The sequence below is a fragment of the Eretmochelys imbricata genome, chromosome 4 (assembly GCF_965152235.1).
Source record: "Eretmochelys imbricata isolate rEreImb1 chromosome 4, rEreImb1.hap1, whole genome shotgun sequence".
In the NCBI taxonomy this organism is placed as follows: domain Eukaryota; kingdom Metazoa; phylum Chordata; order Testudines; family Cheloniidae; genus Eretmochelys; species Eretmochelys imbricata.
Genome location: NC_135575.1, coordinates 131,398,160 through 131,419,911, shown reverse-complemented (window position 1 = coordinate 131,419,911; position 21,752 = coordinate 131,398,160). Strand labels below are relative to the sequence as shown.

The following is a 21,752-nucleotide window of genomic DNA, read 5'->3' as shown; positions in this document are numbered from 1 at the left end:
ACCATGTCTGATATGAACGAGTGTACTGAGTAGTTCTAAATGCGAAGTAAGACCATCCTTAGGGTCAAGCCACAGCGCATTAGGCTGCCACACAGTAGTCAGTTTGAGATGAGACTCTGGGTCCTTAGTTCCTGGGACACCGTGAATGGAAGGGTCTCAATCCCCACAGGAAAAGCACCTGTCTGGGTCACTCTGTGAGTCCCCTCCAACTAACATAAGGAGCGGTGCTGAAAGACAGCAGAAGCAGTGTGGGGTGAAAAGCCAGTGTAGAAGGGCCAAAACTTTAATGTAAAACATTAAGGGCTTGTCTACACTTAACACACTGCAGCTGCATTGCTGTCGTGCTTCAGTGTAGACACTACCTATGGTGATGCGAGGTGTTCTCCCACTGGTGCAGGTAATCCACCTCCCTAGGAATTCTTCCATCAACCTAGCACAGTCTACATGGGGACTAAGGTCAGTTTAGCTATGCTGCTCAGGGGTGTGGATTTTTCACATCCCTGAGTGACACAGCTGAGCTGATCTAATTTTCTAGGGTAGATCAGCCCTAAGACTAGATTATGTGGCAGACAGATCATCTGAAGATTAGTTTTCCAGGGTGAAGAAAGTTTCTAGCAGAGTAGCCTAGTGGACTACTAAACATCTAGCAATACACATTTGTCAGAAATACACTTGTTGAGGCAAATACAGTAAAGTACTAGTTTCTTTTCTACAGCACATGCTTCAAAATCTAATTTTAGAACTAATTTGTTCAACCCATCTTACATTTCCATTCACTGATCAAATTTGCCCAGTACAGCAATAGCAACAAGACACGTGGGACATTCTGAATCTTTGCCTCTCCTCACCTACCACAGAGTAGAGTTGTTTGAAGTACTGTTTTCCATTAGGCTTCATTTTATACAATTTTCAGACCAGGACTAGGAGTCTAGAACTAATCACACAGTTCTGCAATCAAAACCCATCTAATATCAAGAAATGCAGTGACTTTCTGGAAATGCTAGCAGACATTCTTCTCCAGAACGGTGCGGCGCTCGATACTGTCCCACGAGAAAGGAAATGCTGTGTCAATACTGTGGAGCACCTTTAAGACAGCTGGTGTTTTGTGCTCCACCCCATCAACAAATACTGTACTATATTTAGTCAGAGGTAAACAAATTAGTAAGCTACTAGCTCAGAATACACTTGGTTTACCTATTTCAGAGTAACAGCCGTGTTAGTCTGTATTCGCAAAAAGAAAAGGAGTACTTGTGGCACCTTAGAGACTAACCAATTTATTTGAGCATGAGCTTTCGTGAGCTACAGCTCACTTCATCGGATGCATACCGTGGAAACTGCAGCAGACTTTATATATACACAGAGAATATGAAACAATACCTCCTCCCACCCCACTGTCCTGCTGGTAATAGCTTATCTAAAGTGATCATCAGGTTGGGCCTGCTCGGCAGCTCTCCAACACGAGTTTCTACAAGCCATTACCCTATGATCCCACTGAGAGTTACCAAAAGCAACTACAGCATTTGCTCAAGAAACTTCCTGAAAAAGCACAAGATCAAATCCGCACAGAGACACCCCTGGAACCCCGACCTGGGATATTCTATCTACTACCCAAGATCCATAAACCTGGAAATCCTGGGCGCCCCATCATTTCAGGCATTGGCACCCTGACAGCAGGATTGTCTGGCTATGTAGACTCCCTCCTCAGGCCCTACGCTACCAGCACTCCCAGCTACCTTCGAGACACCACTGACTTCCTGAGGAAACTTCAATCCATCGGTGATCTTCCTGATAACACCATCCTGGCCACTATGGATGTAGAAGCCCTCTACACCAACATTCCACACAAAGATGGACTACAAGCCGTCAAGAACACTATCCCCGATAATGTCACGGCTAACCTGGTGGCTGAACTTTGTGACTTTGTCCTTACCCATAACTATTTCACATTTGGGGACAATGTATACCTTCACATCAGCGGCACTGCTATGGGTACCCGCATGGCCCCACAGTATGCCAACATTTTTATGGCTGATTTAGAATAATGCTTCCTCAGCTCTCGTCCCCTAAAGCCCCTACTCTACTTGCGCTATATTGATGACATCTTCATCATCTGGACCCATGGAAAAGAAGCCCTTGAGGAATTCCACCATGATTTCAACAATTTCCATCCCACCACCAACCTCAGCCTGGTCCAGTCCACACAAGAGATCCACTTCCTGGACACTACAGTGCTAATAAACAATGGTCACATAAACACCACCCTATACGGGAAACCTACTGACCGCTATTCCTACCTGCATGCCTCCAGCTTTCACCCTGACCACACCACACGATCCATCGTCTACAGCCAAGCTCTGCGATACAACCGCATTTGCTCCAACCCCTCAGACAGAGACAAACACCTACAAGATCTCTGTCAAGCTTTCTTACAACTACAATACCCACCTGCGGAAGTAAAGAAACAGATTGATAGAGCCAGAAGAGTTCCCAGAAGTTACCTACTACAGGACAGGCCTAACAAAGAAAATAACAGAACGCCACTAGCCGTCACCTTCAGCCCCCAACTAAAACCCCTCCAACGCATTATTAAGGATCTACAACCTATCCTAAAGGATGACCCAACACTCTCACAAATCTTGGGAGACAGGCCAGTCCTTGCCTACAGACAGCCCCGCAACCTGAAGCAAATACTCACCAACAACCACATACCACACAACAGAACCACTAACCCAGGAACTTATCCTTGCAACAAAGCCCGTTGCCAATTGTGCCCACATATCTATTCAGGGGACACCATCACAGGGCCTAATAACATCAGCCACACTATCAGAGGCTCGTTCACCTGCACATCCACCAATGTGATATATGCCATCATGTGCCAGCAATGCCCCTCTGCCATGTACATCGGTCAAACTGGACAGTCTCTACGTAAAAGAATAAATGGACACAAATCAGATGTCAAGAATTATAACAGTCATAAACCAGTCGGAGAACACTTCAATCTCTCTGGTCACGCAATCACAGACATGAAGGTCGCTATCTTAAAACAAAAAAACTTCAAATCCAGACTCCAGCGAGAAACTGCTGAATTGGAATTCATTTGCAAATTGGATACTATTAATTTAGGCTTAAATAGAGACTGGGAGTGGCTAAGTCATTATGCAAGGTAGCCTATTTCCTCTTGTTTTTTCCTACCCCCCCCCCCAGATGTTCTGGTTTAACTTGGATTTAAACTTGGAGAGTGGTCAGTTTGGATGAGCTATTACCAGCAGGAGAGTGAGTTTGTGTGTGTATGGGGGTGGGGGGGATGTGAGAAAACCTGGATTTGTGCTGGAAATGGCCCACCTTGATTATCATGCACATTGTAGGGAGAATGGTCACTTTGGATGAGCTATTACCAGCAGGATAGTGAGTTTGTGTGTGTGTTTTTTGGGAGGGGGGTGAGAGAACCTGGATTTGTGCAGGAAATGGCCCAACTTGATTATCATGCACATTGTGTAAAGAGTTGTCACTTTGGATGGGCTATCACCAGCAGGAGAGTGAATTTGTGTGGGGGGGGTGGAGGGTGAGAAAACCTGGATTTGTGCTGGAAATGGCCCAACCTGATGATCACTTTAGATAAGCTATTACCAGCAGGACAGTGGGGTGGGAGGAGGTATTGTTTCATATTCTCTGTGTATATATAAAGTCTGCTGCAGTTTCCACGGTATGCATCCGATGAAGTGAGCTGTAGCTCACGAAAGCTCATGCTCAAATAAATTGGTTAGTCTCTAAGGTGCCACAAGTACTCCTTTTGGTTTACCTATGCCTGCTGGACTTATCTGCAGTTGGCTGGACAGCTTACCCGTGTTTATTATATCAGAAGAGAGAGCAAGTTGTTAGATATACCAAATTACTTACCATCATCTGGATCCTGAGCAACAAAAGTCTTTCCTTCAATTTCATCCATCACTTCATAGATCATTTCCATTGAGCCTGGGGCAGATATGATAGTATGACAAACATATATGCAACTATCAGAGCTCCACTGTGTTACACAGTTCATTGACAAGATATGTCTAGCAAAAGCACCATGGAAATGGAACCAGGTGTTGGTGGGATTCTGAAGGCAGCTCAAGTAACAGTTCTTTTTTCTCCCTCTCACTATGGTTTTGCTGCTCCAAATCAACTGCAGTTTCATTTAAATTAAAAATTGCCTGACATTGGATTTACATAACACAACAGGATGGCTTCAGAAATGTAGACATTTCCTAAAAGACCAATTCAAGATCCCTCCCCAAAGGCCAAGCAAACAGGCCTTAACAGGCAGGGGATTTGCCACAGCGGTTGATGGGATGAGCAGACAAAATCCAACCCACTCAACCACAGATACCAGTGCAGCTGTCCCACAAACATTATTACAGCCTATGAACTATAGTAGTGACCACTGCATTCTTTTCTTTCCCACCCTCAGGGATTTTGGCTAGTGGACCATGGGGTGATGGATTCCACAGGTCAGACCCCTGCCTTTCTCCCACCCATGCTACACAGAGTACCATATACAGCACTGTTGCCAAGCAGCAGGGGATGCAGAGTCCCTCTGCATGGCCTATCCCATGTCCAGTGTAGTGCTGTGTTTATGGCTTGCAAGAGTGTAGGATTTTCCAACTAATGCATGGTCATAACACAGTCTTCTATTTGCTGATCTCCATGTGGAGAGGGTATCTCTTCTGTCCCCACAGAAAGTTCGCCAGAGAGAAGCAGCCTCCTCTCCTTAACACATGATAGGAGCCCCCTTAGCTTTTTCTAATGAGCTATTTGGGCAGTGCAGCAATCAGAGAGGCAATGCGCATGATCCTTACAAGATAGTTGCATGGCATGACAGTATTTTCAAACCATCAGAGTGCTGCTTTCATCCAAGCCACTTTTAGGCACTCAGAACAGTTTGCAACTAAGACACAGAGCAAGTTTACATTGTACGTACCGGATTTATAAAATATACCAAGGAGACGTTCAAACGTTGCAAGGCTGGGTTCTGCAATGTACAAAGATACTGAAGTCAGCCTGGTAAACGGAGGCAGGCAAAGCTTTACAACTGAACTCTAAAGTAACAGCAAAGAGACACGCACAAAGAAGTTATATATATTTTGTCTATTAATACCTCTGTATCTGCAAAAGATTTATTAATAGCAAAGGTTTCTCAGAGACTGAAAAATAAATTAATAAATAATACTAACATGGCCCCAGAGATGACATTAACTATATTATTTTACCTCTTAAATCAGTGGAGTAAAAGAAGCCACATTTAGAACTTGTGTAGTTAATAGTCTATTTGACTATTCCTATCACACATGGAATCCTATGTGACACATTACAGACGTACAATTGTCCATAGATAAAGACCTGAAGGGACCACTGCTCATCTAGTCTGATCTCTTTCAGTCAGTAATTCCTGCATCAAGCCCATAAATTCTGGTTAAAATAGAGTGTCTCTTTTAGAAAGACACCAGTCTTGTTTTAAAGACTTCATGGGATACAGACTCCACATCTCTGGAAAAACTGTTAATGACTATTTACCCTCACTGTTGAGCATACATTCAAACTAGAAGTAAGGTGCATCTAGCTTCAGCTTTGAGCAAGTCTATATCATTGTGCCTTTTTCTGCTAGATTCACATGCCAGTTATCAGAATCTTCTTCCACATAGGCACTTAAGACCATGAGCATGTCACCTCTGAACCTTTTCTTAGATAAACTAAATAGATTCAGCTTAAGTCTCACTGTGAAACAGGATTTTCCAGTCCTCAAATCAGTCCTGTAGCTTTTTCCCAGCATCCTTTTTGAAGTGCTAATGGAATCTCATTTAAAAAAAAAGAAAAAGCAGCAGATTCATTTAACAAGACCTACTTTTCTATCAAACCACATTGCTACAGCATTAGTTCTTGTTTGCCTGCATTATTTTTACAAGTTAGTTTATAAGCAAACCAAGAGGCATTAAAACCTGAACTGCAGGAACTTCTATTCCAAAGATTTGAAAACTGTATGCTTTATTTCATATTACTTATATTATAGTAACATCTTACGGCCCCAGTTTAGATCAGAGCCCAGGCACTGTACAAACACATAGTAAGAGAAAATTCTTGCCTTGAAAAGCTTAGAATCTAACTAATAATTATGGATAACTGCATTATATAGATGTAATGCAAATTTCCCCTAATTTGTTTGTTTACAAATGACATTTACCTGAACCAGCATGAGGCTTGATCCTGTAGTCTTTACAAGTCCCAAACTCTCATGGGCTTCAAAGATTGCAGAATTGGGGCCCATGGTTTTAAACATGCAAAGCAGTATTCCTGGCACACGTCACAAAGTTTTAAACTCTCAGAACCTTGTCTTTCTTTGGTCAAGCCTATGATGTATTAATCATTTGTATAGTACTTTACAATTTAGAATTAAGACTGGAATGGGACTCATGAGAGTCAGGTTCAATTCCAGGCTCTGGCACTGATTTGCCAGGTTACTTCACCTCTGTGCCTCAGTTTCCCCCCCATCTGTAAAATGAAGATAATTACACTGACCATCTTTGTAAAGCACTTTGAGATCTCTGGAGAAAAAGCTTTATGTAAGAGACAGGTATAACTAAATTATGCCCTGCCTCAAAACTCCTCTGGCCATCACCCTAAAGTTTGCTATTTTGGAAGTACCATTAGGAATATCCAATAAAGTCTAGGGCTCTCTCTTACCTATGTTAAGTGCTTTCATTTCCCTCAGTATCTTTAGGGAGATACCCTTTCCCATACCACCACATTTCCTCACGGTCTTCAAAACAGCATTAAAAGTTAACAGATTTGGTTGCACCTTCTGTTGAACCATGTGATTCAGCAAATCCTATACCAAGAAAAAAAAAAAAAAAGAAATAAAACCACACTGCTTTGCGTTTTACTCATGACAATTCAGCACTTCTATAGAATTTCAGGTGTTTCTTCTGTCTTTATATTGCCAGTGGATGATTGCTCCCAAAACTGTACATTTACTAATGCATTATCTAGTCTTGGTTTAGATTTCCCAAATTATGGGGCTGCAATAACTTTTCTTGGGTGACTATTCCACTCTTATGTTATCCCAAATAATTTAATCTCCCTCTATGGTTTTTATTCCTTTCATATATTTGTAGACAAAATTCAGTGCAGAACTTTGTTTAGAATGCTTGCTCACGTTCCATCTTAATTCCACATCCATTCCACTGATTCATGTGTTCTTTAGGCTATTTCCTAAAGGACACATGAATCCCTCTCAAAACAATAGAAGGATTTTTTTTTTGGCGCCACTGTTCTACAAAAATTAGTATTAAACTTGAGTACTTTCTTTGCAAGCACTAATTATATTAGCACCTTATTAGAAAGCTTTTATTTCTAGTATTATTCAAAACACACTTTCATTTATTCCAAACAAAACCAGCCTCCAGCCTCTTCCGTCCCTCATCCCTTTCTCCTTACTTCAACAAGTTCCCATCTTTCAATGTAGTTTTCTTTCACTTCTGGGACTGCTAAAATTAGGGCATTGAAGGTGTACACATCAGCTGGAAGATTTAAGAAAATTAATTTCACAATGAGGAGTTGTATTTTACTAACAAGTACATCTTTATATGGGAGTTTATCGCTTATTGCTAACATGGCTCAGTGTTAGGCAAAGTTTTCATGTGAACTTGTTTCCAGGCAGCCAACCACATGTTGGTCACACTGGAAAAAAAGCAGAGTTCACATTCAGCTCCCATGATCTAGCTGAGGTCTGTACCCCTGCGCCAATCATCATTGCCATGGAAGAAGAGATAGCCAAACAAAATTAGAATATTTTACAACTTTCCAGAAGAATGGATTTTAAGTAACAGAAGACGGTGCATTACATACCAATCTGTCAACTATTACAGAAAAACAGGAGACAGAAAGACACTCACCGGTGTGCCTGTCATTCAGCAAGTCTGTGTACATATCATGAGCCCTCACGCAAGCCCCATGCTGAGAGAAGATAAAAATGTTTTAGAGATACTGACATAGTAAACCGGAAACGAGCAAAACAAAAACTGATATCCTCTGGAGATAACTGTACCTTCACCATTCCTCTGATGATTGTGCAATAGGAGTGTGCATTTCTCTCTGGCATTAGGTTAAATATCCTTTCGGCATTGTTGTTCTCCCTAAACTCAATAAAGAGTACAACATTAGACAGGAAGTCTAGGAAGAAGAATAAGTAGTTTATGAAATTTTTGAGTTAGAGAGTTCCACGAAGAATATCCTCAGGAAAAGAATCGAACATATTACATCTATAGTTTGCTGTATTCTACAGAAGAGTAGGGGTGTTACTTCTGGGATCCAGGAAAAATTCTAAATTTGGATAATTCTATTTTACCTAACAAAACTTTTCTGGCAGCATCAACTGGAGATGGTATTATTCTTCACTTCTTGTCATCCATTGTGTCCCATACAGAGGTGACAAACATGATTTCTATTTGTAATTCAACTTCTAAAGCTTTAAAATCACTTTGTCTAGGGATATTTTTAGGGTGACCAATGCCATGGCTACTGAGCATAAGAACATAAGAATGGCCATACTGCAGAGGTGAGCAAACTATGGCCAGGGGCCGCATCCGGCCCTCCAGACATTTTAATCTGGCCCTCGAGTTCCCTCCAGGAAGTGGGGTCTGGGGCTTGTCCCGCTCTGGTGCTCCAGCCAGGGAGTGGGGTTGGGGTCTTACCCCACTCCGCACGGCTCCCAGAAGCAGTGGCATGTCTCCCCTCCGGCTCCTACATGTAGGGGCAGCTCTGCACACTGCCCCCACCTCAAGCGCTACCCCCGCAGCTCCCATTGGCTGGGAACCGCAGCCAGTGGAAGCTGCAGGAGCAGCGTCTGCACACAGGGAAGTGCGCAGAACCACCTGGCCACGCCTCTGCATAGGAGCCGGGGAGGAGGGGGGGCAGGCATGCCGCTGTTTCTGGGAGCTGCTTGAGATAAGTGCTACCCAGAGCCTGCCCCCCCGACCCCCTCCAGAGCCCCAACCCCCTACCTCAGCCCTAATCCCCCTCCTGCCCTCTGAACCCCTCAGTCCCAGCCCGGAGCACCCTCCTGCTTCCCCAACTCCTCATTCCCAGCCCCACCCCAGAGCCCACACCCCCAGCCGGAGCCCTCACACCCTCCTGCACCTTCAATTTTGTGAGCATACAGAGCCTGCCATACAATTTCCATACCCAGATGTGGCGCTTGGGCCAAAGAGTTTGCCCACCCTGCCATACTAGATCAGACCAATGGGTCCTTCTAGCCCAATATCCAGTCTGACAGTGGTCAGTTGCAGGTACTTCAAAAGAAATGAACAGAACAAGGAAATTTGGAGTAATCCATCCTCTGTTATCCAGTCCCAGCTTCTGGCTGTTGGAGGCTTAGGGACACCCCAGGGCATGAAGTTGCAACTCTAACTATCTTAGCTTACAGCCATTGATGGACCTATCCTCCATGAACTTATCTAATTCTTTTCTGAACCCAGTTATACTGTTGGTTGATTGTGTGAAGAACTACTTCCTTTTGTCTGTTTTAAACTTCTGCCTATTAATTTAATTGGGTGACCCCAAGTTCTTGTGTTATGTGAAAAGGTAAATAATACTTCCCTATTCACTTTCTCCATACCACTCATAATTGTATAGACCTCTATCATACCCCCCTGCCGCGAGTCATCTCTTTTCTAAGTTGAACAGACCCAGTCTTTTTAATCTCTCCCTGTAGGGAAGCTGTTCCATACCCCAAGCGTTTGTGTTGCCCTTCTCTGCCCCTTTTCCAATTCTAATATATCTTTTTTTGAGATGACGCAATCAGAGATGCATGCTGTATTCAAGATGAGGGCATACCATGGCATTATGCAGTGGCATTATGATATATTTTCTATCTTATTATCTATCCCTTTCCTAATAGTTCCTAACATTCTATAAGTTTCTTTGACTGCTGCTGCACATTAAGCAGATGTTTTTAAGAGAATTACCCACAATGACACCAAGATATCTTTCTTGAGTGGTAACAGCTAGTTTAGACCCCATCATTTTGTATGTATTGTTGGGATTAAGTTTTCCAATTAGCATCACTTTGCATTTATCAGTACTGAATTTCATCTGCCATTTTCTTGCCCAGTCACCCAGTTTAGTGAGATTCATTTGTAACTCTTCGCAGTCTGCTTTGGACGTAACCATCTTGAGTAATTTTGTCTCATCTGCAAACTTTGCCGTCTCACTGTTTCATAAATGATCTGGAAAAGGGGTAATGTTGAACCACATAGGGCCCAATGCAGATCCTTGGGGGATCCCACTATTTACCCCTTCCCATTGTGAAAACTGACTATTTATTCCTACCTTTGCTTCCTGTCCTTGAATCAGATACTGATCCATGAGAGGACTTTCCCTCATATCCCATGAATGTTTATTTAGCTTAAAGCCTTTGGTGTGGGACCTTTTCAAAAGCTTCCTGAAAGTCCAAGTACACTATATCCACTGGATCATCCTTGTCCCCATGCTTGCTGACTCCTCAAAGAATTCTAATAGCCCTAGTCTACACTAGGAGTTGAGGTCAAATTTAGCAGCATTAAATTGATTTAACCCTGCACCCATCCACACGACGAAGCCCCTTTTTTTTTTGACTTAAAGGGCTCTTAAAATCGATTTCCTTACTCCACCTCTGACAAGGGGATTAGCTCTGAAATCAACCTGGCCGGGTCGAATTTGGGGTACTGTGGATGCAATTAGACAGCACTGGCCTCCGGGAGCTATCCCAGAGTGCTCCATTGTGACCTCTCTGGACAGCACTCTCAACTCAGATGCACTGGCCAGGTAGACAGGAAAAGGCCCGCGAACTTTTGAATTTCATTTCCTCTTTGGTCAGCATGGCAAGCTGCACGTGAGTGCAGAGGTCATCAGCAGAGGTGTCCATGATGGAGTCCCAGAATCGCAAAAGAGCTCCAGTATGGACTGAACGGGAGGTACGGAATCTGCTTGCTGTATGGGGAGAGGAATCTGAGCTATCAGAACTCCATTCCAGTTTTTGAAATGCCAAAACATTTGTCAAAAACTCCCAAGGCATGAAGGACAGAGGCCATAACAGGGACCCGAAGCAGTGCCGTGTGAAACTTAAGGAGCTGAGGCAAGCCTACCAGAAAACCAGAGAGGCAAATGGCCGCTCCGGGTCAGAGCCCCAAACATGCTGCTTCTATGATGAGCTGCATGCCATTTTAGGGGGTTCAGCCACCACTACCCCAGTTGTGTTGTTTGACTCCTTCAGTGGAGATGGAGGCAACATGGAAGCAGGTTTTGGGGACGAGGAAGATGATGATGAGGAGGTTGTAGATAGCTCACAGCAAGCAAGCGGAGAAACCGATTTTCCCAACAGCCAGGAACTGTTTCTCACCCTGGACCTGGAGCCAGTACCCTCTGAACCCACCCAAGGCTGCCTCCCGGACCCGCCAGGCAGAGAAGGGACCTCTGGTGAGTGTACCTTTTCAAATAGTTTACATGGTTTAAAAGCAGGCATGTTTAATGATTAATTTGCCTTGGCATTCACGGCCAGTACAATTACTGGAAAAGTCCGTTAACGTGTCTGGGGATGGAGCAGAAATCCTCCAGGGACATCTCCATAAAGCTCTCCTGGATATATTCCAAAAGCCTTTGCAAAAGGTTTCTGGGGAGGGCAGCCTTATTCCATCCACCATGGTAGGACACTTTACCACACCAGACCAGTAGTATGTAGTCGAGAATCACTGCAGAACAAAGCACTGCAGCGTATGTTTGCTGGTGTTCAAACAACATCCGTTCTTTATCTCTCTGTGTTATCCTCAGGAGAGTGATATCATTCATGGTCACCTCGTTGAAATAGGGTGCTTTTCTTAAGGGGACATTCAGAGGTGCCAGTTCCTGCTGGGCTGTTTGCCTGTGGCTGAACAGAAATGTTCCCCGCTGTTAGCCACGGGAAGGGGTTAACCATGTGGTCGGGGGAGGCAAAATGCGACCTTGTAACGAAAGCACATGTGCTATGTATGTAATGTTACCAGCAAGATTTACCGAGAAAGAGCGTACCCATTGTTCTATAAAATGTGTCTTTTTAAATACCACTGTCCCTTTTTTTTTCTCCACCAGCTGCACGTGTTTCAAGAATCACAGGATCTTCTTCTTCTCAGAGGCTAGCGAAGATCAGAAGGCGAAAAAAACGCACTCGCGATGAAATGTTCTCTGAGCTCATGCTGTCCTCCCACACTGACAGAGCACAGACGAATGCATGGAGACAGACAATGTCAGAGTGCAAGAAAGCACAAAATGACCGGGAAGAGAGATGGTGGGCTAAAGAGAGGGCTGAAGTCGATAGGGGGTAGCAGCGTAAAGAGAGGAGGCAGGATTCAATGCTGAGGCTGCTGGAGGACCAAACTCATATGCTCCAGCGTATGGTTGAGCTGCAGGAAAGGCAGCAGGAGCACAGACCACCACCGTGACAGCCCCTGTGTAACCGCCCTCCTCCCCAAGTTCCATAGCCTCCTCACCCAGATGCCCAAGTACGCGGTGGGGGGGCCCCCCTCCGGCCACCCAGCCACTCCACCCCAGAGGATTGCCCAAGCAACAGAAGGCTGGCATTCAATAAGTTTTAAACTTTTAAAGTGCTGTGTGGCCTTGTCCTTCCCTCCTCCACCACCCCTCCCGGGCTACCTTGGTAGTTATCCCCCTGTTTGTGTGATGAATTAATAAAGAATGCATGAATGTGAAGCAACAATGACTTTATTGCCTCTGCAAGCGGTGATCGAAGGGAGGAGGGGAGGGTGGTTAGCTTACCGGGAAGTAGAGTGAACCAAGGGGCAGGGGGTTTCATCAAGGAGAAACAAACAGAACTTTCACATCATAGCTTGGCCAGTCATGAAACTGGTTTTCAAAGCTTCTCTGATGTGCACCGTGACCTCCTGTGATCTTCTAACCTCCCTGGTGTCTGGCTGCGCATAACCAGGGGCCAGGCGATTTGCCTCAACCTCCCACCCCGCCATAAATATCTCCCCCTTACTCTCACAGATATTGTGGAGTGCACAGAAAGCAGTAATAACAGTGGCAATATTGGTTTCGCTGAGGTCTAACTGAGTCAGTAAACTGCGCCAGCGTGCTTTTAAACATCCATATACACATTCTACCACCATTCTGCACTTGCTCAGCCTGTAGTTGAACAGCTCCTGACTACTGTCCAGGGTGCCTATGTATGGCTTCTTGAGCCATGGCATTAAGGGGTAGGCTGGGTCCCCAAGGATAACTATAGGCATTTCAACATTCCCAACAGTTATTTTCTGGTCTGGGAATAAAGTCCTTTCCTGCAGCTTTTGAAACAGACCAGAGTTCCTGAAGATGCGAGCGTCATGTACCTTTCCTGGCTATCCCACGCTGATGTTGGTGAAACGTCCCTTGTGATCCACCAGTGCTTGCAGCACTATTGAAAAGTACCCCTTGCGCTTTATGTTCTCGCCGGCTTGGTGCTCTGGTGCCAAGATAGGCATATGAGTTCTGTCTATGGCCCCACCACAGTTAGGGAATCCCATTGCAGCAAAGCCATCCACTATGACCTGCCCATTTCCCAGGGTCACTACCCTTGATATCAGCAGATCTTTGATTGCATTGGCTACTTGCAGCACAGCAGCCTCCACAGTAGATTTGCCCACTCCAAACTGATTCCTGACTGACCGGTAGCTGTCTGGCATTGCAAGCTTCCACTGGGCTATTGCCAGTCGCTTCTCAACTGTGAGGGCTGCTCTCATCTTGGTCTTGTGCCTCAGGGCAGGGGAAAGCAAGTCACAAAGTTCCATGAAAGTGCCTTTACGAATGCGAAAGTTTCGCAGCCAGTGGGAATCATCCCAGACCTGCGATACTATGCGGTCCCACCAGTCTGTGCTTGTTTCCTGGGCTCAGAATCGGCGTTCTACTGCACGAACCTGCCCCTTTAGCACCATGATGCCTACATTGCCAGGGCCTGTGCTTTGAGAGAAGTCTGTGTCCATGTCTTCATCACTCTCGTCACCGCGCTGATGTCGCCTACTCGCCCGGTTTCGTTTTGCCACGTTCTGGTGCTGCATATACTGCTGGATAATGCACGTGGTGTTTAATGTGCTCCTAATTGCCAAAGTGATCTGAGCGGGCTCCATGCTTCCCGTGGTATGGCGTCTGCACAGAAAAAAGGTGCGGAACGATTGTCTACTGTTGCTCTGACGGAGGGAGGGGCGACTGACGACTTGGCTTACAGGGAATTAAAATCAACAAAGGGGGTGGCTTTACATCAAGGAGAAACAAAAACAAATGTCACACAGAGTGGGCCCCTCAAAGATTGAACTCAAAACCCTGGGTTTAGCAGGCCAATGCTCAACCCACTGAGCTATCCCTCCCCCCAGTATTTCAGGCAGGACTGAATCTCCATTAAACTTTTCACAGTGCTCCTGACGATTGTCGGCTGTTGATTTCACAGAGGGAGGGAGGGGGAAGCAAATGAATACAAAACAAATCTGGTGCATTTCTTGTTTTGATCCACTCCATCTGTCTTTTAGATCTTTGGCTGGCAGCAGACGGTGCAGTAGGAGTGCTAGCCATCCTCATCTCCTGGCTGCTCATCAGAAGATGGTGCAGTAGGACTGCCGGCAGGACTAAAAAGAATGACCTGGTCGAGTCACTCCTATTTTAGTCCCTGCGCCCGTGTCTGCCCAGGTGCTCCTGACCGACCTTACCGAGGCGGCCAGGAGCACCTCGGACATGACGACGATGGTTATCAGGCCTATTGCACCGTCTGCTGCCAAAAGGCAATGGGCTGCTTGCAGTACCGCGTCTGCCAGCACCCAGGAGACGTACGGTGACAGTGAGCTAAGCGGGCTCCCTGCTTGCCGTGGTATGGCGTCTGCACAGGTAACTCAGGAAAAAAGGCGCAAAACGATTGTCTGCCATTGCTTTCAAGGAGGGAGGGAGGGAGGGCCTGACGACATGTACCCAGAACCACCTGCGACAATGTTTTTGCCCCATTAGGCATTGGGATCTCAACCCAGAATTCCAATGGGCAGTGGAGACTGCGGGAACTGTGGGATAGCTACCCACAGTGCAACGCTCCAGAAGTCGACGCTAGCCTCGGTACTGTGGAAACACTCCGCTGAATTAATGCACTTAGAGCATTTTGTGTGGGGACACACACAATGGACTATATAAAAATGATTTCTAAAAAACCGACTTCTATAAATTCAACCTAATTTCGTAGTGTAGACATACCCATAGATTGGCAAGGCATGATTTCTCTTTACAAAAGCCGTGTTGACTCTTCCCAACATATCATGTTCATCTATCTGTCTGATAATTCTGTTCTTTACTATAGTTTCAAACAATTTGCCTGGTATTGAAGTTAGGCGTATTGGCCTGCAATTGCCAGGATTGCCTCTGGAACATTTTTTTAAAAATAGACATTACACTAGCTATCTTCAAGTCATCTGGTACAGAGGCTGATTTAAGTGATAGATTACATACTACAGTTAGTAGTTCTCAAGTTCCTTCACAACTTTTGGTTGAATACCATCTGGTCCTGGTGACTTCTTACCATTTATCAATTTGTTCCAAAACCTTCTCTATTGACTCTTCATTCTGGGAGAGTTCCTCAGATTTGTCATCTAAAAAGAATGGCTCATTTAGCTTCTCTGCAATGGCCTGGTCTTCCTTGAGTACTCCTTTAGCATCTTGATCATCCAGTGACCACACTGATTGTTTGGCAGGCTTCCTGCTTCTGATGTACTTAATTTTTTTGCTGTCAGATTTTGTGTCCTTAGTTAATTGTTCATTGTTCTTCAAGTTCTTTCTTAGCTTGCCTTATTCTACTTTTACACGACTTGCCAGAGTTTATGCTCCTTTCTATTTTTCTCACTAGGATCTGACTTCCAGTTTTTCAAGGATGCCTTTCTGCCTCTAAATGCCTTTTTAATGTGCTATTTAGCCATGATGGCATTTTTATTGTCCCCTTACTGTTTTTTTTTTTTTTTTTTTAATTTTCTCCTGGTGCTTCAGAATTCTTCAGGATGACAGATGTAACATAGTTGCACTCTGTTGGTTACTATTTGCTAGTCACACCTATGCTTGTCAGCCCACCCTCTCTCAAATGTTGCAGAATATAGACTGTGTATAAGATTTACAAACTTCTCCAACCATGTTAAGCCAGAGGTAAAAGGTCAAGCCATTCTTAAATCTCTTACTGGATCTTGATTACCACTCTAGAAAAAGTACAGTAAAACCTCAGAGTTACGAACACCACAGGAATGGAGGTTGTTCATAACTATGAAATATTCATAATTCTGAACAAAACTTTATGGTTGTTCTTTCAAAAGTTTACAACTGAACATTGACTTAATACAGTTTTGAAACTTTACTATGGAGAAGAAAAATGCGGCTTTACCTTTACTTTTTAGTACTTAACATTTAACATAGTATTGTACTGTATTTCCTTTTTTATTTTCGTCTCTGCTGCTGTCTGATTGCATACTTCCGGTTCCAAACGAGGTGTGTAGTTGACTAGTCAGTTCGTAACTCTGAGGTTCTACTGTATATTTTAAATACATCAACATATGGTATAAAGAGGAGTCAGCTGCAGATATGTTAATAGGTCTTTACAAACACAACAAAAAGAAACTGAAATCTTAGAACACCGCAAGATTCACATCCAAATTACATTTAATAAAACCCCAAGAGACTGCAGGAACACCTTCTATACATACCTCCACTTAGGGCCAATGAAGTCTGAGGTCTTCCGTGAACGCCCCTTCCGTCTCCTCTGATCCGGAACTTCCTCCTGAAAAGATTTTTGCCACAAATATTTACAATGAGTAAAATATCAACCTTTTATTACAATTCTAATAAGTGATACCTAGAATTAAATAGGCTAAAGACAGCTCCAACTAAACAAGATTTATACACTGCAAAAGAAGTCTAGTGATTCCATGTCTTCCCCCTAGTCACCAGTGGGGTCACATACAGTGTAGACATTGCTTGCAGGTGAAACCATATTCCTTCACCCTGCCTCCCAATCTACAACAGACAAGTGAATATGAACTATAAGTGAACTCATGTATGGAGCACAGAAAGAAGAGGAACATTAGACTCCTCTCACCATGTATAAATCACAATTGGTTTGTCTGCCTTGAGATGACAAGGAAGCCAGTTTGCATCACCTTGTTTGGTGCTTAAAAATTTTCTTAAAAAAATGGATTTTAATATAGATTTTCTCTCTCTCTCTCACACACACACACACACGTGTGTGTGTTTACAAGAGAAGTATGTGTGTTGGTCTCCCAAATTAAATGCATCAAGATGGGTTTCATTTATTAATGGGACAGTCAGGTCAGAAATGACATTTCTGTCTGAAAGTGTTTGCTCCTGTCATTAATCGCTACCTCAAAATACAAAAAAAGTAAATATTAAATCAGAATGTATTTCAATTATTCCTGTTCACCCTGCAGAACCACATGCACCCTGTTGCCCACCCTGGGCATAGATTAGAAATGTTGTCCCCATTGCCCACTTCATCTAAAAGCAAGAGACACCTGTCTCCATGCTCTGTATGCTAACCAGGGTACAGGAAAGGAATTCAGCCAGTCAGAAATCTTTGAGTACGTGGGCGAGCGAAACAGGCAGTGAACTGGAACCAGAGTGGTGGAATTGGAGAGTAGGGAAGTAGGAAGGTAGGGAGTGAGAGGGAACAGTATCAAGACACACTCTCCTTTCTTTACCACAGGGCCAAGGAGAGAGCAGCAGCACTCATGTGGGATAAACAATTGCTTGTTCCTGGTCAACAGGCCTTGGCATCAGTCCCATCAATATGCTGGCTGCACATTAGGACCTTAGATGCCAGCCATGGCTGAAGCCTGACCAGCATGTCAGTGCTTTATCATGGTTCTTGGTACCCAATTCTCTGATCTGTGAAGGCAGAGATCCCAACCTGAGAAGTACACTAAGTCAACCCTTGCCACAGGCTAGGCCCTCTTTGTAGGATATCACTTTTTTTTTAATTATAAAAACATGGCGGGCAGAAAAAAAAATGTTATCCACCTTCACCACCATACAGATCAACAACAACTTTTTAAGCATGGTTCTTGCCAGCAAGGTTTCAGCTAAGTCTGGACAGCTTTTAAAAGTAGGCCACTTTGGTCAGTTCACAAGATTTGTAACTGCTCAGCACACTCATGCCTCTCCAGGCACACAAGGTGTGAGGAAGTTCTTGCTATCACATGTGCTCTCCTACTATTTGAGCAGAAAGTTAACTAAACAGCCTCTTTACAGTTTTTTGTACCTCCGATTCTTCCAGCTCCTCCTTTTGTTCGGACTGGTCTTCCCCATTAGGCTCTCTGTCTCCATAGAAACATAATAGATCCAGAAGACGGTTTGATGTCTCCAGAGATAAAGGGGTTCCTGCAAGCAATGAGAAAGCAGAATTATGAAGCATAAAGGATACATTGTTTATTCAACACTCATGAAATGGGGCTCTTCATTGACACCAAAACATGTCACAGCATGTAGAATTTCCAGAAAGCAACTTTATATGAACAAAGATGGGTTCAAAAGCAACACTCCCAGAATTACACATCCAGATTACACAGTCACTTCAGAATGGGGTGACCACAGAATAGCATTTTAGTACCCATAAAAAAAATGTCTGTCTTCTTGGCTGTAACACTGATGCCACTGCTGGCTATCCAGAGCATGGACAAGAGATAGAGCTTTGCTGACCAAGTATTGGCTGGTGTGGGGGTGACAGATAGTGGCCAACAGTGAAAGTGCTGCAATACCAGTATAACCCAACTAAAACACCATAAGCTTTCGGTAAGGGCTCCTGTGCTCTGCCCTGTCAAAAAAAAGCTAGTGAGGGACAACGTGTTCTAGGACAGCAAACCACCTTCCCCATCAAAAACATTTAGTCTCAACAAGCTTTAAATTCATGTAATGGAATCCTCTCCTCTCCATTTGTTAGGGCAAGGCCTTCTCAGCTCCCATTACCTCATATTTCTTTTTAGCTCTTTATTCAAAAGGCCTTGCATTCCAGGGTCTTTCCTGCTTCTTGACAGACATATGGCCCAGATTAACTAGAGCGGTAAAAGGAAGAGCCTATCTTGGAACCTCCTCCCTCTTGACACCCTTATCTCCCGCTGCTGAGCTAGCAAAGTGTATCATTCGTAAGACTACTAAGAATGTCTCAGTGAACAAGTGATAGCAGATGGGAGCCCAAGATTTAAGAACCAGTTCTCAAGAATACAAATCAGTTCTGCAACTCTGTACATTAACATTAAACCAGCTTTACCCTACGCCTAGGTCTCCATACACATATGCTGGCTGCCAAATTCAGTTCTGTAGCTCAAGGTGGTACCTGCTTGCAGGAGCTGATCAAACATGTCCACAGAAGCTTTTACTCTTCTAAGCTGGATACGTTCCTTAAGAGCTGCCTCACTCACTTCTTCAATCTGAGGTGTAAGGTTCTCTGGCATCAGGCACTAAAATTAAAGAGCACATAGGCTGAATGGATGCTCTACTCCTGGGGGAATTCTGTACCACTGTGTACGTGCAGAATTCACGCCCCCCACAGAATTTTTTTTTCCTGCAGAAAATACATTCCGCCAGAGAGGAGCTGCAGTTATGCCTCTTGCCCACTAGGGGCTGCTGTGGCACCAGAACAGAGGGCAGCCACTCCCAGGCACGAGCAGTCAACGGAGGATGTCGGGGGAGAAGAGGCTGCGTTCCTCACAGTGCCCGTCCCATGGAACCAGATGAGGAGGCGTGGGATATGGGGGGAGGATGGACAGTGAGGGACACATGGGGGGGCACAAATACACATGGGGACAGGGGTAGGGAGGTGCAAGGACACATGGGGATGGAGGAAAGGGGGGGGCGCTGAGTGAGGGTGCAGGACCACATGGGGATGGGGATAGATGTGCTTGACAGAGAGGCTAGGGGTTAGCCAGGGTTTGCATGGAGAAGAATCCTCAACTCTCCCCACTCAAAACCACCAAATTAATTCCACATCTCCCCCACCCACACCCAACAACTTCCAGGTTCACTCTCTGGCTCCTTCCCAGCAATTACTTCCCTTCTCCCTCAGCTACTCCATTTCCTCTGGCTCCCTCACGCCTTTGCACTTCTTCTGAGGGGTGCAGGAAATTAGATTCTGTATTGTAGTTTAAATGAATTATTACTCAAAGTTCTGTATTAATATGCCTAGTAAGGAATCTCTTTGTCAAAAAACATTTCCTGAATCTTTTTTGGTATCTGTATTGTTACCAATATACTTGCTGACAGGTATTTTGAAAGAAATTATGAAAATATTTGAAACTGGGATGATTATATTGTTATTTTGACAAATAAAATATTCATAATTTTAAAATACTGTGCGCAGAATTTAATTTTTTGGTGCAGAATTCCCCCAAGAATAATGCTCAAACCATCTAATAGCCAGGATACCTACTGAAATGTACTACCCATCTTAAAAGCCATTATGGCTCCTATCTTCCCTGCCTCCCCAAAATGTAATAATAGAAGTGACTGTAGCACGAATCATTTTCTGGGGATTAGGGACTGCATTTCCTAACTGGACAGTCACTTACAAACTGGACCATCAACACTAAAATCATTGGTTTCAGAGTAACAGCCGTGTTAGTCTGTATTCGCAAAAAGAAAAGGAGTACTTGTGGCACCTTAGAGACTATCGGATGCGATGAAGTGAGCTGTAGCTCACGAAAGCTCATGCTCAAATAAATTGGTTAGTCTCTAAGGTGCCACAAGTACTCCTTTTCTTTTTACTAAAATCATTAGAATTAAAACCAAACTCGAGACCAAAAAAAAAAAAAAAAATCACCTAGATCCATTCACTCCTTACTTCTGCCTGAAAAGCCTTGACTGACTTTAATCACAAATGTTATCTGAGGTCTTAAGAGTTGTTCCCCTTGGTAAACCCAAACTGATATGTAGCTTATGTAAACAAGAGAACACTCAGTTATTTAGTAGTAAGTCATAAGGTTTTGCCATTTTTAGACTAATTTTTGGGCCCAGTCCTATAATCCTTATGCAAACAGTCCTACTGCCCATATTGCTACATAGCAAAAGTAGAGATACCATGACCACAAGAGCAGAGAGTTTACCGGTATATGAGGCTCCGCAACGTCCTTCTCAAAGAATCGAGGGAATCCGTTAACAATGTACTTTGCAGCATTTTTCCCAGACTCCCTGGACAACGAAAATAAACGCTGTATAGGAAGGAAAGGGGACAAGTTTGTTTCTTTACAATACCTAGTCCTCTGGGGGTCAAGTATGTCATGCCTCCCCCAGAGCATGAACACTTCTTAGGGACAGGAGGACACTCCTTCGCTATCTCAACTGCTAAGCTCCCCCCGACCCCCATCTCACATTGACTACAGCAGCCTTGTCCTCTCTGACTTCACCTCTCCAATCTTCATTCTCAAATCACATCAGTCTCTATCCTAATTTTTATGGGATTCCAGTCACATCAAATTCAAGTTCCTGCGCTTCACTTTCAAGGTCTCATTTAATCTTGCTCCCACCTACGTTCCTTCTACTTGCCTTCTCTTATATTGCACTCCTTCCAATTCTGTCCCCCGCCCCACTCATGACTTTATGCCTTCTATCTGCTGCCCTCCATGCTTGAGATAAACCAGCTGCTGCTCTGCAAGTACCCTCTCTCTCTTTCAAAGCTTTCTTCCTCTCAACAC

General features: G+C 44.2%; 2 protein-coding genes and 1 non-coding gene across 3 annotated transcripts in view; 1 reads left to right on the top strand and 2 right to left on the bottom strand.

The window, feature by feature from the left end:
• PTCD3 (pentatricopeptide repeat domain 3) overlaps nt 1-21,752 on the bottom strand; it is a 42,130-nt gene that overhangs the window by 15,132 nt on the left and 5,246 nt on the right. Inside the window, exons 6-15 of the mRNA XM_077815983.1 lie at nt 21,165-21,269; nt 19,400-19,523; nt 18,329-18,447; nt 16,758-16,831; nt 8,084-8,171; nt 7,932-7,992; nt 7,474-7,556; nt 6,721-6,865; nt 4,964-5,014; nt 3,901-3,975 (exon numbers count right to left, since the gene is read on the bottom strand). Coding sequence (XP_077672109.1) covers nt 3,901-3,975; nt 4,964-5,014; nt 6,721-6,865; nt 7,474-7,556; nt 7,932-7,992; nt 8,084-8,171; nt 16,758-16,831; nt 18,329-18,447; nt 19,400-19,523; nt 21,165-21,269 — 925 coding nt within the window. The remainder of the gene's footprint in view (nt 1-3,900; nt 3,976-4,963; nt 5,015-6,720; nt 6,866-7,473; nt 7,557-7,931; nt 7,993-8,083; nt 8,172-16,757; nt 16,832-18,328; nt 18,448-19,399; nt 19,524-21,164; nt 21,270-21,752) is intronic.
• Nucleotides 7,649-7,795, bottom strand: LOC144264454 (small nucleolar RNA SNORD94). The gene has a single exon (XR_013346057.1). It is a non-coding gene; the product is annotated as a small nucleolar RNA SNORD94 (small nucleolar RNA).
• On the top strand, nt 11,088-12,485 carry LOC144264314 (uncharacterized). Its single transcript, XM_077815984.1, has 2 exons — nt 11,088-11,490; nt 12,139-12,485. Exons 1-2 carry the CDS (start codon nt 11,088-11,090, stop codon nt 12,369-12,371), a joined length of 636 nt encoding a protein of 211 aa, XP_077672110.1. The 3' UTR covers nt 12,372-12,485.